A 17,561-nucleotide genomic window follows, 5' to 3' on the forward strand; every position below is an offset into this window, starting at 1 on the left:
CTTCCATAAGTTCCCTCATGTCAGGGGGGGTAATCTTCTGGACCAAAACTTGATATTACATCTACAGAAAGATTTCCTCATATCTTATAGTCAACATGGAGAGCAATGGTAGTTTTTTTTAAAGGTATATATTCTACAAGGTAAAGGACTCAAAGCATGTTCATAATAATCCTTCTTCCTCTGCATGATCTTGCAACTATCTCCTGAAACGCAAGAAAGCAGCCAAGTCATCTTCCATGCAGGTCACTTTAACCCCTACCACACACCCAGCCCTGAATAGAGTCCCAGGAAGGTGTTTAATTTCTGCCAACCATTTCACCTGTATGCCTTAAACAGCTGCCAGTGGTGAACCAGGTCATCTCCCCTGTAAGATGATTGGATTTCACATGTCATGAGCATGCTGAGAATTGTGGAAGGAACTTCCTTTGGCAGGTAGTATGGAGTAAAACACTATGCCAGAGGGAAGAAGACATAAGAGCATTTGGGGCCAGGGGATGGTCCACCCCAAAACCTCTGGCAGTCATTATAAACTCATGTTTATAAGTTGCCCAGAAACCCTTGGTCTCAGGAAGTCAAATCCACACTCACTGTTGTAGCTGCTGGTGCTGCTAGCCTCTGCCGCTGCCACGCTGTGCTGAACTGCCCCTTCCGGCTTGGCCCTTCCTGACAGTGAATGGGAGAAGAGAACGGGATGGAGGAAAAGAGAAGAGAAGGGAAGTGGGGAGAGGAAGGAAGCATGGGAGGATGAAAGAAGGGAGAAGAAGGGAGAGGGTGGGTCTTTTTAACTGAACAGTATGCCTTACCCTGTCCACAATATCCTTATAGTTCTCCAATGCCATCAGTAAGCACACATGCTAAAATACCTTCTAACAAGAAAGTGCTCACCACAGAGCCTAAATTTCTCAGCTCAGGTTATTGGTCAGAGATTCAACCCCCTTACCCACTGAGCAGACATGGAGTTGTACCACTTCCAGGCAACACTCTATTTTTATTAATCATTTCAGTAGGCAACTGATAATGAAGGATTCAATACACCCACTGGTTTAGTGTCTCTAGGATATAATTGTCTACTTTCAAAAAACATGGCCTTTCTCCTGAGAAGGGGCCTCTCTGCCAGATCAGCCAGTTCTACTAGAAGTAAGCTAGTTTCATTGAAGCCCTTAGGTAGAAGTCCCAGTCTCTTAGTTAATTTTTTTACAGATATTTTGAGGCATTTGTCCTCATATTCTCCTGGATATTACCCTTTGAATTCATCATAATATGAAGAAGGCCAATTTTTTTTCTAGTTAGTTTACCCATTCTGTTAATGATGCTTTGCTGACTTTAAGGAGTTAGCACTGAGAAGATAAAAAAGACTCTGTTTTCTTTGCAAAGATAGGCAAAATGTCTATGTTAAATTATACTGTTTTGCTTGGAAAAGAGAGGTGGTAGACATTCCTCTTGAAAGTGAACTCCAGAGCCAAGACAATTCTGAGGGGATGATATATAATGCTGTTTTCAGGTGACTTTCATTAAATACAAATATAGACTCTGAATAATATATAGAAGATATAACCCCAGCCTTCACAGTCTATTTAGGGAGACAGAAGACTCACATAGGAAATAACAGAAGTACATTTTTATGAAACAATGTATTAACCAATGCAAATTAGTATCATATTAGTAGAGAACTGATGGGATGCTGAGCAGAGAAGTGAACAAAATTAGATGAGGTGAAGCAAAAAGTCTTGCTAGCCAAAAGGAGAATTGTGAATTTTGTGCTGGGTTAGGGAAAACAGAGAGAAGGGAGATGACAAAGGAAGGAAAACACAGTTGAAAAAGCACTAAGGTGGGAACATGTAAATTATGTGTAAGGGAAAATGAAGTTATGAGCTGGGGATGATAAACAGATTAGTTTGAATGGAAAGGGAGTTCATGTAGGAGTTGGAGAAAAGAAATTGGTAGATTGGTAGAAAGTCTTAAAGACCAGGCTCAGGTGTTCAGTGACAAGCGACCATAAGTCATTTAAAAGTTCTGAAACAGATAATGAATATAAAGGAAACTTGACTGAGTTGACTGATGAGAAACTTGAAACTAGAGAATATAAAAGTAAAGAGAATAACTAGGACACTTACAAAAAACCCAGGTGCGAGATGATGAAGGCACAGACTAGGCCAGTGGCTGCAAAAATGTAAAAGGAGAAGCAAAACTAAGATTGAAGAACTGGCCAGGGATTGTATGTGGGTGGTGGAAAAAGAAAAGATCCAAATGTCTCTAACCCAGGCCATAAGCCTTGAAGTAAAAGAGAATGGAAATGTTTGATAGGAATGGCTAAAGTGAGGAGGGATGTCTATGTCAAGGGAAGGAATATGGGCTTGAATTTCAGCATGTTAAATTGCAGGTGCTTGTGGAATAACCCAGTGGAGATTTTTTATTGGCAACTAAAAAAGGGAGGCTGGAGGTATAGATTTTGGAATCAACTCCCTGAAGACATATCTAGAAACAGAGGAACAGAGCCCTTAACAACGAGTGGGAGAAAAAAGAGCTAGTGAAAGAAATAAAACAAACAAAATGGATTTTAAAAATATGGGGAAATGTCACAGAGATCAAAGAGAATTTTAAGGAAGGGATTTTTTTAAAGGGAGATTATAGATGATCTCAGAGTTCCATAACTTCTAAATCATTCAGCTAAAAGTTCAAGGAGAATTACAATTAAGTGGGGACTATGTGATTTGGTTTGCTGTAGATCGTTGACAATGCAGTAAGCAGAAGCAAAACCAGATTCTTGAATGGTATTACAGAGGAAGTTTCTGGCAAGGGATTTAAAGTAGATCAGAAAATATTTCTTCCTGAAGGTTAGCAATGAAAAATGCAAGTGAAATAGAACTTAAAAGAGGAAACAGAGTCACAAAAATCTTCTTAATATGGAGAAGAATGATGATCTTTAAAGGGAGAAGGTGAAGGAGAGATTTAAACAGGTTTGCTAGATCAAAGTCAAATCAACTCATAAAATTCAGTTGTTAAATTATCAGTGTGAGCATTTATTCTTCAGAAGTCAACAAATGTGACAAGAGGGAATAATTTATAGTTCTATTATCTAGACTTTTAAAAGTGATGGAGAAAATATTAATAATACAGAGAAAACTTCAGAGAACTGATTGTTAGACATTCATCAGCACACCTTTAGATACAAAAATGCAAGTAAAAAAGTAAGATAATCATAATGCAGAAAGAGATGGGGTCCAGAGAAAGGAAGAGGGTAGTGAGGAAATCTATTCTTCTGACAATTCAAAGAAAGGTGAGAGGGTAGAGACAGATGTGAAATTTTTGAAATAGAATGAGGCTTAGCTATGTAGTCTTGCCTGATGTTTCATATTTCTAGTTAAATATGCCTACAACAGTGATATGTAAATAATAATAAGAAACTTAGGTATATAAAATTTCATAGCACTTATATATATATATATATTATAGAATGATAAATTCTATGCTACCTTATATATAATCTATAATTATATAATAGAAAGTGACTCAGAAGTTACTAAGCCAAGCCCCACAATCTTATTGATGAATTAATTGTGACCTAGAGATGTTTAATGATTTGCCCAAGATCACTAAACTAGCTGGAGAATCATAAAGAGATCCAGGCCTCTTGACTTTCACAGTTCAATATTTACTTTGTATTTGATAGTAGTAATAAAGTGTTGAGGTGATACTAAACAGAGAAATGAATATTTTTAGTTATAAGGAAGAATTTGTGTAGAATTTGGGAGACAAGTGGGGAAAGAACAAAGAGGTTAAGAAGAGTAGTTAAAAGTCATAAAAGCAAATGGGAAGCAAGGAAAAATTTATGAAATAGTAGTATCATTGTTTTGAACAAGTGATGATGGAAGTTTTAACCAGAATCTATGAATCTATGGTTGGTCAAGCTGAGATTGTTCTAGAACTTGTTCTTATAAACAACACAGTAGAATAGATGCACAGTAAGAGGTAAGCAATGGCACAGCTCCAGGGCTGGGACTTGATGAATTGGGAACAACAGAAGAAAAGGAGAGGAAGGGGAATTCAGGATGCTGAAGCAGATGTCCAGGATATCTGAGGTGTTAAGGATGACAAAAGAGGTCAATGGTTTGTTGACAGCAGATGCTGTCAATAGACAATGCCACAGTTAAGATGAGGGCAGGTCAATGAAAAGTGGAGACATAATGGATGTTTCTGAAAAGGAGGCTGTGGTATGAGAGGGCAAGAAATGCATTGAAGTCCTTGTAAAGAAGGTCAGTGGCAATGTGTTAAGTAGAATAAACATGTTGATGAGTGATTGTTATAAAGTAGAGTTGGAGGTCAACAGAATATAAGGGGAAAAGAAAGAATGAATCCAGCTCTAGGTGAATGTGACTTTACAGAGTTCTGTATCATGTTGGTACAACAAATTAGCTAGGTAGCTAAATCAGGTTCACTAATCACAGTAGAGGGAGAATTTACATCTTCATGTCTCAAACCAATATGGTAGTGAGCCACTTAGGATTATATGAAATTCTATAATAAAATAAATTCCATGTATTTCCTAGGAGTCTAGAAAATTTAAATCTTTACTATTTTACCATGAACTACATGGAAACATACAGGGAAAATATCTAAGTGTTTCCTTTTTACAGAAAAAAAAACCTTATCTACTGTAATATGAGATGTCACTATGTTCTAGGTGAATTATGAATGCATACTTCTGCTTTCCTAGACCAAACATAGGCAAAACCTAGGAAGAAATCTATTTTCAGCTCACCAAAATAATACTCCCCAAACTAAAAATAAAGTATGCCATAGTGGTAAAAATTCATGTAAATCACATGCAGAAAAAGAGAAGGTTTATTTTAAAGGAGCAACCAAGGTGATGAGAGTATCTATCCATAGAATTTTCTCTTCTATTTGACTTGTCATTAAATTCTAGAGAAGCATCAGAGCAATATAAATATGTTGAAAAGGAGAATAGTCACATGTTTCTGATTTTTCCATTGTGATACATTTTACACCAAAAAATCAAATGAGTCAGTTAAAGAAGCAGCCAAGAGCAAATAAGTGAGCAGTTTTTATCTACCACTCTAGCTGATATCTGGGTGATTTTGGAATAAACAAGTGTTCCTTCTTAGATACATCTCCTCTGGGTCTTGCTCTTAACTAAAGTTTTGTTTTGTTTTGTTTTGTTTTTCATTTCTGGCCTTGATAATTAATTTATTGGATAATTCAACTAATAGGTTTCAATCGCAAATAATTCTAAACAGGAAAAGAATTGGTATATATATGTATATGTATATGTGTATACATATATATTTTAGATTTAGTTCCATCTATGGCTTTCTCTTTATTCAGTCCCCACCAGATCTAAAGTCCTGGAAATATATAAACCTGTTACCTAATGAGTAAATATGCCTATGAACAGACAATCTCAATGCATAAGGAAAACTATGATCTCAACCACATAGATTCTATGCTTAGAAGAAAAGAAAATATATCATACCTATGCTGCCTCTAAATTTGATCCTCTAAAAATGCCTCATTTGAAAAATATGTACCTACATTATAGATTCATAGTGTCATAATTTAAGAATTATAAGTTACTTTTGAGGTTATTACATCACTACTTAGGATATTGAGGTTCAGAGAAGTTATACCTACTGAAGGTCACAGAGGTAGAAAGAGACAGAATCAAGATTCTGACTCCAGATTCAGCACTCTTTTACTTGTATCACCATCAATTTAATTGCTTTTTCTCCTGAGGAAATGCAGAACCACTTAACCTAGTCCAGTTTGAAAATTTGCCAAAAGAAATTCAAGAACAAGTACAATGATTGGGGTGGAATAAAATTCTTGGTGCCAAGAAAACAAAGTGGAGAAAGGACAAGAAAAATAATTTTTCAGCTGTAAACAAGACCAAATATCATCACCATTGCTATGGAACAAAGTAGAGTGAACATCAAAACACTGACAAAGGTAGTAATAGTTTCATTCTGGCTAGCAAAAAGCTAAGAGAGGCCAGCTGAATATGTTGGAGCCACCTTGCAGGGGAGAGGATTGGCAAGTGTAGATATAAGAGTTAGAAGGACAATAGAACTCTTACTCACTCCTGCTATTAATGAAATTGGCCAAGACCATCATGGAATTTACTCAGAAGGAAAATAAAATGATGTCCCCTTGCAGCTTCAACAAAAATATGACAGAGAATTGAGGGGAGGGCACTACCCTCTTCAAAATAACAAATCAGATGCTTTAATTTTATGAGATAAAGCAAACAAAATCAAAAAAGTTTGTCTAAATTATAGTTCACCTTTTCAGTATAGAGTATAGGACGGAGTGGTAATAGGTGCTAGTTAATGGTACTTCTACCCTTGGCTTTCACATTCAAAGCTCCAGCAGTGACCTTGAATTTACCTTTTGGTAATGAACAATTAATGTAAAGCAAATGAAACCAGAGTCATCAGGTGTTGAGAACTTTTCTCTAATTCTGGGAACCATTGACTATTTCAGAATTCATAATCTAAAATTATCTAAAGTGGAATTATATTTTATTATTTGCTTGCTTGAGTCTTTACCTATGATGTCACAAATGTAAAGAAATTCCTTCCACTAATGCAAATCAATAACTCACCAATAACTTAGAGTTTTGTCCATGATTATAAGGCTAGCATGTTAGAGGCAACATTTGAATTCAGTTCTTTCTCACATCAAGGCCAGCTCTCTATCTACCATGTCATGTTGCCTCTCTGTACCATAAGTCATTGTGAATGCAAAAATGAAAAATTCAGATGTTAGGAAATAAACCTATTTTGATATTTCCTTTTTATTCACTCTCTATTTGGCCTGTACCCTAGCAACCCTTTGTTGATCCATCATCTATTGTAGGGATATACCTTTAAACAACAGTCACCAGATGTCTTAGCAAAATTAAAACCACTTTCTTTTTCATAAAAAACTCAAATAAATGTCATTAGGATGATTGTACTTCTCTAGCTGGACAAGCATCACAAAGATTCAGGAAAATGAAGGAATCTAGAGTACATATGAGTAAATCCATTTCTAGAGAAAAATCCCTTCTCCAACATTCTCAGTAAGCCACATTCTAGTATTTGCCCTAAAACATCTTGTGGAGGAAATCCCTATTAGCTCTTAAAGTAGTCCATTCTATCTTTGGAGAGCTCTAAGAAGTGTGCTAATACAGATTGAAGATCAATTTCAGAAAAAAAAGGACTCACGACACGCAATCTACATTGTTAACATTTTATCTATCACTTTCTTCAATCTAGACAACCAACTACACAAATTGGCTGTGACTTACTTGCTGATTTTTGAGTGGTAAATGCTCCCACTGAAAATTTAAGAATTGGCTCTCATCAGAATGAGATAGCTCTATTTCTCTTATGTCTATACCTCCAGACTCACTTTTCAATATCACAGTTTCATTACAAATGCCCATGCTATTAGCTCAATATAGTTAAGGCCCCTTCCAAATGATTCCCTCACTAGTTATTTTATAGGGCAGTTTATGGGAATCCCATTAGTATTGTTTGTTTGTTTTCTTGTCAGATTCAACTAGCCTGACTGGAGTAATACTCCTGCCTAGAATGCTCTCTTCTTATTTCTTGTGGTTGGGTTCAGAATCTAACATTGCCACTTGTACTTTCTGTCTCCACTATCCCTAGACCAATTCTTTTGAATATCATTGATTCTAATATCAGAATTTAAAATAAAAAAAGATTGACTACTTCTATCTTTGATTATAACCCTAACCCTATCATTTTCTTCTTCTCGTCTTCATCCTCTTCATATTCAATTGAAGACTAAGTTCAAAGGCTTTTAAAATAGATCTGTTTTAAAAACAGATCAAAGAGAGACATAATTCCCAAAACAGGAATGTCAGGGGATTATTATGTTTGTTCTATATGCAAATATCTCAATTACTACTGGTAAGAAAGATATGTGTATGGAAATTTATTTATCTTTATGTTGTATTTTCAGTTTGTCTTTCAGAATAAAAAGATCTCTCACATAGAAAATATAAGTCAAATTATTAAACACATGCTACTATCAACCTAAGTAAGAGAATTATCATATCAAGCAGTAGGTGGAAAGCAATTCCCTTCCCTACTCCCAGCCCACTATCTTCATCAACACTTCTTTTCTCCAGAACTCTCTCTTCTCTTTCCTTGTGTTTATTAGGTTTAGAGCCTAATACCACCACTTATGTCACTTCCTGTTCCCACTATTCCTACTCCAATCAACCCCTGTGGATATTTCTGATTCCATATCTACTTTATTACTAAATCTGTTAACATCTTCTGTATTAAGTAACTTTTTCCATGGGAATGAAGTTGAAAAAGGATAGTACCAGACTTATCCATGGTTCTTCCTTGCACTTATTGGAATATCTTATTTCCAAATCACAGAAATTCATGGACAAGCTAAATGGGAGAAAAGATAAGGTTCTCAGAACAGTTCCTTGAGAATTGAGACTATTTAATGTTTGTGTCTATATATATGGCACCTATCACAATAACTGACACACAGCAAGCATTTAATAAATGCTTTGCTGAAGGATTCACTAATTGAGAGGAAATTGCCCTTAAAAGGATTGATTACCATCTCCAAAGGAAGATATCTGTGCATTCCAAGAAACATCTCTTCAAAAAAGTTCCTACTAGATAAGCAGAAGACAGGAAAGATTTGAAAGTGTTTAATGAAACACAAAGTGTCCATTGATATTTCTTTAAAAAGTTTTCTAAATTCATTCAACAAACACTTAGTGAGCGCCTATTGTGTGCAATATGATATTAATATAAAGTAAAAATTTTTTTAAAAAATCCTCCTCTTAAGGAACTAATGATTCTCTACAAATGCATCTTTATTTAAGAGAAGAGGAAATGGATTTATTTTTCAACAAGGATTTAAGTTAAATTTTACTGTGAATATGATGAATAAAAAGGTGTTACTTCTTGAATATAACAATTGAAGAAACCTGTGGAATGCCTATCCCTGGAGATGTCTAGGAATAAACCAAGCGAGCCATCTGTCTGGGATAATTTGAGTCCAGTTCTGCCAGAGGTCAGTGAGAATGAATTGGATGACATTTTAAGATTCTTCCCAACTTTATGCTTCTTTAAAATTGAATGATCTGGCATTTCTTTGACTGTTTCTTCTACTCCTGGGATATAGTGGCCTGATATTCAACCAGAAAAAAACCCATGCTGACCCTAAACCTTATGTTATTCCTGTTCAAGGTTACAAAGTCATACAGCAAAAAGTTTCTATAACATCCTGACCTTGGATCCTAACAATCTTTCTGAGATCCCAACAATTGGATGGATGGATAGCCCACCCCAATATTTGAAAGATAGTTTTCTGAGAATTACTAAATTAGAATGCTCTCCCCCCACTTTTGGAAATCACTAACTCCCTTGTAATTCCAAAAGTGCTTTTTCTTACAATTGTCTTATTCTCCAGTTGTGAATGCTTACTCATAAAATTACTTTATCTTTTATAATTTTTGCATTTATTTATCTGCATACCTATTGTTTCCTCCCAGTAGAATGCAAGCTCTTTGAAGGAAAGAACTGCTTGGTTTTTCATTTTAATGTTACCATTGTCTAGCAAAATGCTAGCACTTTTTTGCCTTTTTGGAGGAGATGATGAGGGAGGGGGGAATGGCTTGTAATTTCAGTGGTATAGAAAATATCCAATGAAAAAAGTCCTTCTACCCATGCATTTTAGCACATATTCTATAATTTAAAAGTGAGTCTTAAAGAGTTGCTTAGAGGCCCAATGTTCAAATCTGCATGTGACAGAGGTAAGCAGAAATTGAACCTAGTTCTCCTTGACTCCTGTCTAACTGAGATTCATGGAATAAAAGAAAGAAATCTCAGATTTTTTTTATCAAAAAATATAAATTTGCTTGTAAACAAATCAACCCTTTGCTATTACTGTCATCGTTCTGGACTGCTGCCCTAAGTTTTAATAAGAAACTCAACTAAACACAATAAAATCCTTAAAATTCAAAAAAAAAAAAAAATAGGATAGAACTGGAAGGAGCCAAGAATCTAAGTCAATCTTCTCATTCTATACATGACTATAAATGATTTGTCCATGGCCATATAGCTAGTTATTAGCAGGCAGGATGAGAATCTTTAATTCTAATGTTTGTTTGTTTGTTTTTTAATTTTGTTTTGTATTGGTTTTTGTTATTGTTGTTGCTGTTGTTTTTGGCAAGCAGATTAAAGTCAATACATTAGTCTATTCTTCAAAATTAAATGAAACTTTTAAAAAATATTCATCCCAGGTCCCACTTTCTGAGGGAAATCATGTTTTATTTTGTTTTGTTTTGTTTTTTGCTTTTTATTTTGCTATTTGATATATTCCGTATCATTAGCCCAAATGCAGTAACTGCTGATACAATCTTTCTACTGGTTCCCTGGATGCATGTTCCTTACTCTAAGACAATGATTTCCTTCTATCCCTCTTTGTATTTTGTGACTACAGCCCATAGTCATAAAATAATCTCTTTCACCTTCTCCAACCTGACACCAAATAGAAGTAAACCCCATCTCCATGAATAAGAATTGAAAATGGAGAATGGGAGCCAGGATAGTAGGAAAAATTAAGATAATTATCCTTCCAGGAGAAAATACTAGGAAACCATGTGCCAATCAATAAATCCAAAAAAAGGTTGCTTCTAAGAGAACCATTTCAAAAAGGGATACAAATATGGAGGTAGGATGGGAATGGGATATCAAACTTCAGTCATTTCACTTAGAGAGTAAGGTGGATGAATTCATTTAGAATCAAAAAAGGAGATAAGAAAAGATGAGAAACTCAAAACTTAAAGGTCTGGCTGGGATTTTCATTTTATGATATAGATTATCTAGTACCCAACTCAGTCTTATTCCTATATTTCCCTAGGTTATTGAGCCTCCCACATATGCAAATATATACATACAAATGTCACTATCCAATATTATTGAATTATAAAAGGTTATAGAAGAAATTTTATAAATTATTAAAGGTTATAGAAGAGATTTTTAGTAACTTAGTCAACACTAAGTCTTATTCTACAAATAAGAAACGTGAGTTTCAGAGAGGTTTTGACTTATGTAAGATTTTACAGCAAGAAGATAATATCCCTCATAGAGGAACTCAAATCTTCTAATTTCTGCCCCAGGGTTTTTTCCTCTACAATATGCCCTAGCAGGTCAAAACATTAAAAATTGATGTCTTTCAGTTGTAGAAATAAATTGGAGTGCCATTTGTTGAACATTCATTCTGCCATTTCGTGCTGCACCTTAATGGGTTTTAACACTTAAGTTTGTTTTTGGTGTGTGTGCATCCTCCCCCAACCAAACTCCTTTCAAGATCTGTATGCCATAATATTAAGATACACAACAGAACATCTGGCTGCATTTGCCTCTCATTTCCTAATTTACATATACTCCTCAATATTCTTCACTACTACCCCCACTTAATAGCATTTTATTTTTTCCAATTACATGTAAAGATAGTTTTCAACATTTGCTTTTATAAAATTTTGAGTTTTTAATTTTTATCCCTCCCTCCTTCCCCTCTGCTCTTCAACAAGCATTCTGATTTAGATTATACATGTACAATCATATTAAACATATTTTTACATCAGTCATGTTGTAAAAGAAGAATCAGAACAAAAAGGAAAAATCAAAAGAAAGTAAAAAATGAAAATTGTAGGCTTTAGTTTGCATTCAGACTCCATACTTATTTCTCTAGATGTGGGTAGCATTTTTCATCATGAGTTTTTTGGAATTGCCTTGGATCACTGATTTACTGAGAAGAGCTAAGCCTATCATAGTCGGTTATTGCACTAAATTGCTGATACTGTGTACAATGTTCTCTTAGTTCTGATTCACTTCACTCAGCATCAGTTCATGTCTTTCTAAGTTTTCTGAAATCTGCCTGCTCATCAATAATACATAATTATATTCCATTACATTCAGATACCACAACCATTTCAAATATTCAATCATTTTTCAATTTATGGATATCTCCTAAATTTCAAATTATTTGCCACTACAAAAAAAAAAAAAAAAAAAAAAACTCTTATAAATATATTTGTGCACATGGCTCTTTTTCCCGTTTTAAAACCTCGTTCGGATCTGGACATAGTAGTGGTCTTAATGGATCAAGGAGTAAGCACATTTTTATAACTCTTTTGGTCATAGTTCAAATTGCTCTCCAGAATAATTGGATCAGTTCACAACTCCACCAACAAGGCATTAGTGTTCCAATTTTCCCACATCTCCAAAATTTATTATTTTTCTTTTCTGTCATATTAGCCATTATGATAGGTATGAGGTGGTGCTTCAGAATTGTTTTAATTTGCATTTCTTCAATCAATGCCTAAATCAATTTCTAAATCAAGTGATTTTTGAGCACTTTTTAATATCTAAAGATAGCTTTAATTTCTTCATCTGAAAACTGCTTGTTTATATCCTTTAACCATTTATTAACTGGGGAATTACTTTTATTATAAATTTCACTTAGTTCACTTTATATATTTGAGAAATGAGGCCTTTATCACACTGACTATAAAAATTGTTTCTCAGATTTAGTTTTCTTTCTAATCTTGGTTATGTTGAGTTGGTACAAAATCTTTTTAATTTAATGTAATCAAAATTATTCAATTTGTATTTCATAATGTCTCTGTCTCATTTCATAATGTTTCTCATTTCATAATGTTTAGTCATAACTTATTCCCTTCTCCATAGATCAGACAAACTATTATTCCTTGTTCTCCTGTTTTGCATATATCACCCTTTATATCTAAATCATGTGACCATTTTGACCTTATATTGGAATACATTGTGAATTTTGGTCTATGCCAACTTTCTACTATGCTATTTTCAAGTTCTCCTAGAAGTTTTTATGAAGCTATTGCGAAGTCTATTGCATTGATCCACTACTCTATTTTTTAGTCATTTAGCCAAACAGTTGTAAAAATTCTGCTTTATAATTTAGTTTTAGATCTGTTATGGCTAGGCCACCTTCCTGTGATTTTTTTTTTCATTAATTTCCTTATAATCTTGACTTTTTGCTCTTTCAGATAAATTTAATTATTTTTTCTATCAAATAATTTTTGATAATTTGGTATGACACTGAATAGGTAAATTGATTTAGGTAGAATTGTGACTTTTATTATATATGTTTAGCCTACTCGTAAGCAATTGATGTTTTTCCAATCGCTTAGATCTGACTTTATTTGTATAAAAAGTATTTTCTAATTATGTTCATATAATCTTGGTATACTTTAAAGGAATTTTCCCTTTTTATCTCTTGTTGCTAGGTTTTATTGTTAATTTGCAGAAATCCTGATGGTTTATGTGAGTTCATCATGTGCAACTTTACTAAAATTAACAATAATTTCCAGGAACTTTTTTTATTTGATTTGCTAAGTATGCCATCATATCATCTGCAAATAGTGATAGTTTTGGTTCCTCATTACCTAGCATAATTCCTTCAATTTATTTTTCTTTTCTTCTTGCTAAAGCTAAACTTTCTAGTACAATATGAATAGTACTGGTGATAATGGTTATCCTTGTTTCATTTCTGATTTTACTGGGATTTACTTTGAACTTCTCCCTACTACCTATAATACTTATTGATGGTTTTTTTTTTTTTTTTAGATAGATACTGCTTATTATGTTAAAGAAAACTCCATTTATTTCTGTCTTTAGAGGTTTTTTTGTTTGTTTTTTTTAAAGAGAATGAGCAATATATTTTGTCAAAAGCTTTTTCTGCATCTACTAAGGTAATAATATGATTTTTATTAGTTTTGTTATTGATTTTGTCAATTATGCTAAGTTTCCCTAAAATCGAACCAGCCCTGTATTCCTCTTCTAATTCCCACCAGGTCATAGTGTATTATAGTGGTGATAACTTGCTATAATCTCTTTGCTATTATTTTATTTAAAATGTTTGCATCAATATTCATTAGGGAAATTGGTCTACAATTTTCTTTTTCTCTTTTGGCTCTTTCTGGTTTAGGTATCAGCAACATAATTGTCATTAAAAATGTGTTAGGATTCCTTCTTCATCTGTTTTTCCAAATAGTTTACATAGTACTGAAATTAATTTTTCTTTAAATGGTAGAATTCACTTGTAAATCCATTTGGTCCTGGAGATTTTTTTTTCTTGTGGAGTTTATTAATGTTTTTTTCAATTTCATTGTTTAAAATGAGGTTTAACTTAAGTATTTTATTTCCTCTTCTGTTAATTTGGACAATTTATATTTTTGTAAGTATTCATCAATTTCAGTTAGGTTGTCAGATTTATTAACACACTACTGGGCAAAATAGCTCTTAATTATTTCTTTAATTTCTTCTTCATGTTAGTGAATTCACCCTTTTTTCATTTTTATATTACTAATTTGTTTTTTTTTTTTGTTTTTTTTAAATCAAATTAATCAAAAGTTTAATTTATTTTGCTGAGCGTTCTTTCTCCCATAAAAGCAACTCTTAGTTTTATTTATTAGTTCAATAGTTTTCCTAGTTTGAATTCTATTAATCTTTCCTTTTAGCAAAATGTAGTGTTTTAATTAGATTTATGTTTGCTTTTGCTTTATCTAAAATCAGGATTGTTACCCCGACTTATTTTTAACATCAGCTGAAGCATAAATATTCTGCTCCAGCCTTTCACCTTTACTCTGTGTGTATCTCTCTGCTTCAAATATGTTTCTTATAAATAACATACTGTGTAATTTTTTTTAACTACTCTGCTTTTTTACTACAATTTTATGAGTTCATCACACTCACATTCACAGTTACAATTACTAACTGTATTTCCTTCATCCAATTTTTACCTCTATTTATGCTTTCTCTCTTTTCTCGCTGTCCCTCCTCACCAGTGTTTTGTTTCTGATCACCTTCACCTTCAATCTGCCCTCCCTTTTCTCTCCCCTTTTTCCTTTTATCCACCCCATTCTTTTTTCCCCTTTCACCTCATATAGTTAGATACATTTCTATAACAAATTGAGTGCTTATATTATTCCCTGTTTGGGTCACATCTGATGACAGAAAGGTTCAAACAATGCTTACATCTTCCCTTCTTTCCCTCTAGTGTAATTGTGCCTCTTTTTTTTTTTGTGCCTCTTCATGTAATATAACTGAGCCTATTCTGTCTGCTTCTTTCCTCTTCTCCCAGAACAATTGGTTTTTTCACCCCTCATTTTTTATATTGTAATATCAATTGAAATATCATTACAATATATTGTACTGTCAATTTCTATGCACACCCTCTGTGTAGGTATAATACTCCTTCTAACTGCCCTAATAAAATACAGTTATGAAGAGTTACGAGTTTTTAATAAAATGTTGTTATTGAGTTTTCTGTCTTGTTTACCTTTTTCTCCTTCTCTTGGGACTTATATTTGAAGGGTGAATTTTCTTTTCAGCTCTGATCTTTTCCTCAGTTAAGTTTGAAAGACCCCTATTTCATTAAATGTTCATCTCTTATCCTGAAAGATTATGCTTAGTTTTGCTGAGTAGTTGATTCTTAGTGTAATCCAAACTCCTTTGCCAGAATATCATACCCCAATCCTTGTCATCCTTTTTGAGGAAGCTGCTATATATCTTATGTAATCCTGACTATAGTTCCTTGATATTTGAATTGCTTCTTTCTGATTTCTTGCAATTTTTATCCTTGACCTGATAATTCTGGAATTTGACTATAATATTCATTGAAGTTTTCATTTTTGGATCTCTTTCAGGAGTTGATCAATGAATTCTTTCAATGACTATCTTATGCCCTGGTTCTAGACTATCAGGACAATTTTCCACAATAATTTCTTAAAAGATGTTATCCAGACGCTTTCTTTGATCATGGCTTCAGGTAGACCAATAATTTTAAAATTCTCTCTCTTGGATCTTTTTTTCAAGGTTAGTAATTTTCCAATAAAATATTTTACATTGTCTTTTTTGTGTTTTTTTTTTAATATCTCAAGTCATTAGTACACATTTTCTCAATTCTAATTTTTATGGAATTATTTTCTTCAATGAGCTCTTATATCTCCTTTTCCAATTGGCCAATTCTACTTTTCTAAGGATGTTTTCTTGAATGGATTTTTTTTCATTTAGCCAATTGTACTTTTTAAGGAATTGTTCTTCAGTCAATTTTTGTACCTCCTTTTTCAAAGTGTTCTTTCTTGCACACTTCTCACTTATTTCCATAATTTTTTCTTTTACCTCTCTTATTTGACTTTTAAAATCCTTTGTGCATATTTCCAATAAAGCTTTTTAGGTTTGAGATGAATTGATATTTCCCTTTGAGGTTTCATATTTAGGCATTTTAACATTATTAATCTTCTGTTTATATTTTGATCATTGTTGCCTTAATAGCTTATGGTCAGGATTCTTTTTTTTTTTTTTTTTTTTTTAATTTCTTGCTCAATTTAGCTTACTTCATGGCTTTTAAGGTTGAGCTCTGCTCTGGGAGCACTGGGGACATTGTCTCAAGCTTTCTATCCTAGGGGCCAAGGGCCTCTTCACTGGCTTTATGTGCTGGGGCTCAGGGGCTGACAGTTTGCCCACTGTGCTGAGGTAACCCAGCCTAAAAATACCATACTATTGCATGGATTCCAAGACTGGCAATTTGCTTTCTTCCATTGAGGCTGGAGGCCTCACAACTGACCTGCTGATCTTTGATTTAGAGGCCTTGGCTGTTGATTAAACTGTGTCTAAAAGCATCCCACCAGTTTGCCTTGACCCCTTCCTCTTTAGTGTCAACTTCTGCATTTTAACAAGGAACAGATCTTTCCTAAAGTCCTTCTAAATTATCTTAATCTGGAAAACTGTTTCACTTCATCTTTTTGTAGATTCTGTCATTCCAGAATTCACTGAGAGCCTTGATTTAACGTTGTTTCTGAAGGAAAGTGAGGAGAGCTCAAGCAACTTGTTGGATTTTCTCTGGCATCTGCCCTCACTCCTTACTCTTCTTGATTCAAGTAGAGTATTATATCTCTCTATCTCAATGTGAAGGTTCCCAAATTTTATAGTTACCCATTGACATATAGGAAGCTCAGCTAATACAAGTCTACCTACCTGAGAACCACTGACTCCCAGCAGGAGACAGTAGGACCCTGATCTCTGAAGGTCAGTGTGTTATAGCCAATACATACAAGATTACCTGATCTTCAGCTAATTATCTAAGCCCCTGATGCTTGGCAGACAATAATAAATTTATACACCAAGAGAAAGAAAGCATGTTTCCAAAAGCTCTAAACTTCTTGCAATCCTGCCAAACTACGCAGCAAATACCATTTAGGTTCAGTGTGAATATACTTAACCTCAGCATACTGATGTGGCTAAATGCATGTAGAGGTAATAACCAGCAATATATGGCATCCATCTGCTGGTTCATAAAGATTTGACATGAATTAAATGGCCCCGTACCGTTTCCCTAGATTCTGGTAACAGGCAAAGCTAGCTTGTTAATAATCCTTTTTCAGGAGCATTTATCAATCTCAGCTAAGGTTTCTAGGTGGTTGACAGAACTCTGAAACACCTCTAAGCTAGACAAGATAT

General features: G+C 33.9%; 1 protein-coding gene across 4 annotated transcripts in view; it reads right to left on the reverse strand.

Annotated features, from left to right (window-relative positions):
* Positions 1-17,561, reverse strand: part of NTRK3 (neurotrophic receptor tyrosine kinase 3) — a 453,812-nt gene that overhangs the window by 36,638 nt on the left and 399,613 nt on the right. For 2 of the 4 annotated variants that reach the window (XM_074295104.1, XM_074295103.1), the window contains one exon: positions 589-663. The exons of the other annotated variants lie outside the window; for them this stretch is intronic. In XM_074295104.1, the coding sequence (XP_074151205.1) occupies positions 589-663 (75 nt within the window). The remainder of the gene's footprint in view (positions 1-588; positions 664-17,561) is intronic. 4 annotated transcript variants of the gene reach the window in all.

Source organism: Sminthopsis crassicaudata, chromosome 2 (genome assembly GCF_048593235.1).
Source record: "Sminthopsis crassicaudata isolate SCR6 chromosome 2, ASM4859323v1, whole genome shotgun sequence".
NCBI lineage: Eukaryota > Metazoa > Chordata > Mammalia > Dasyuromorphia > Dasyuridae > Sminthopsis > Sminthopsis crassicaudata.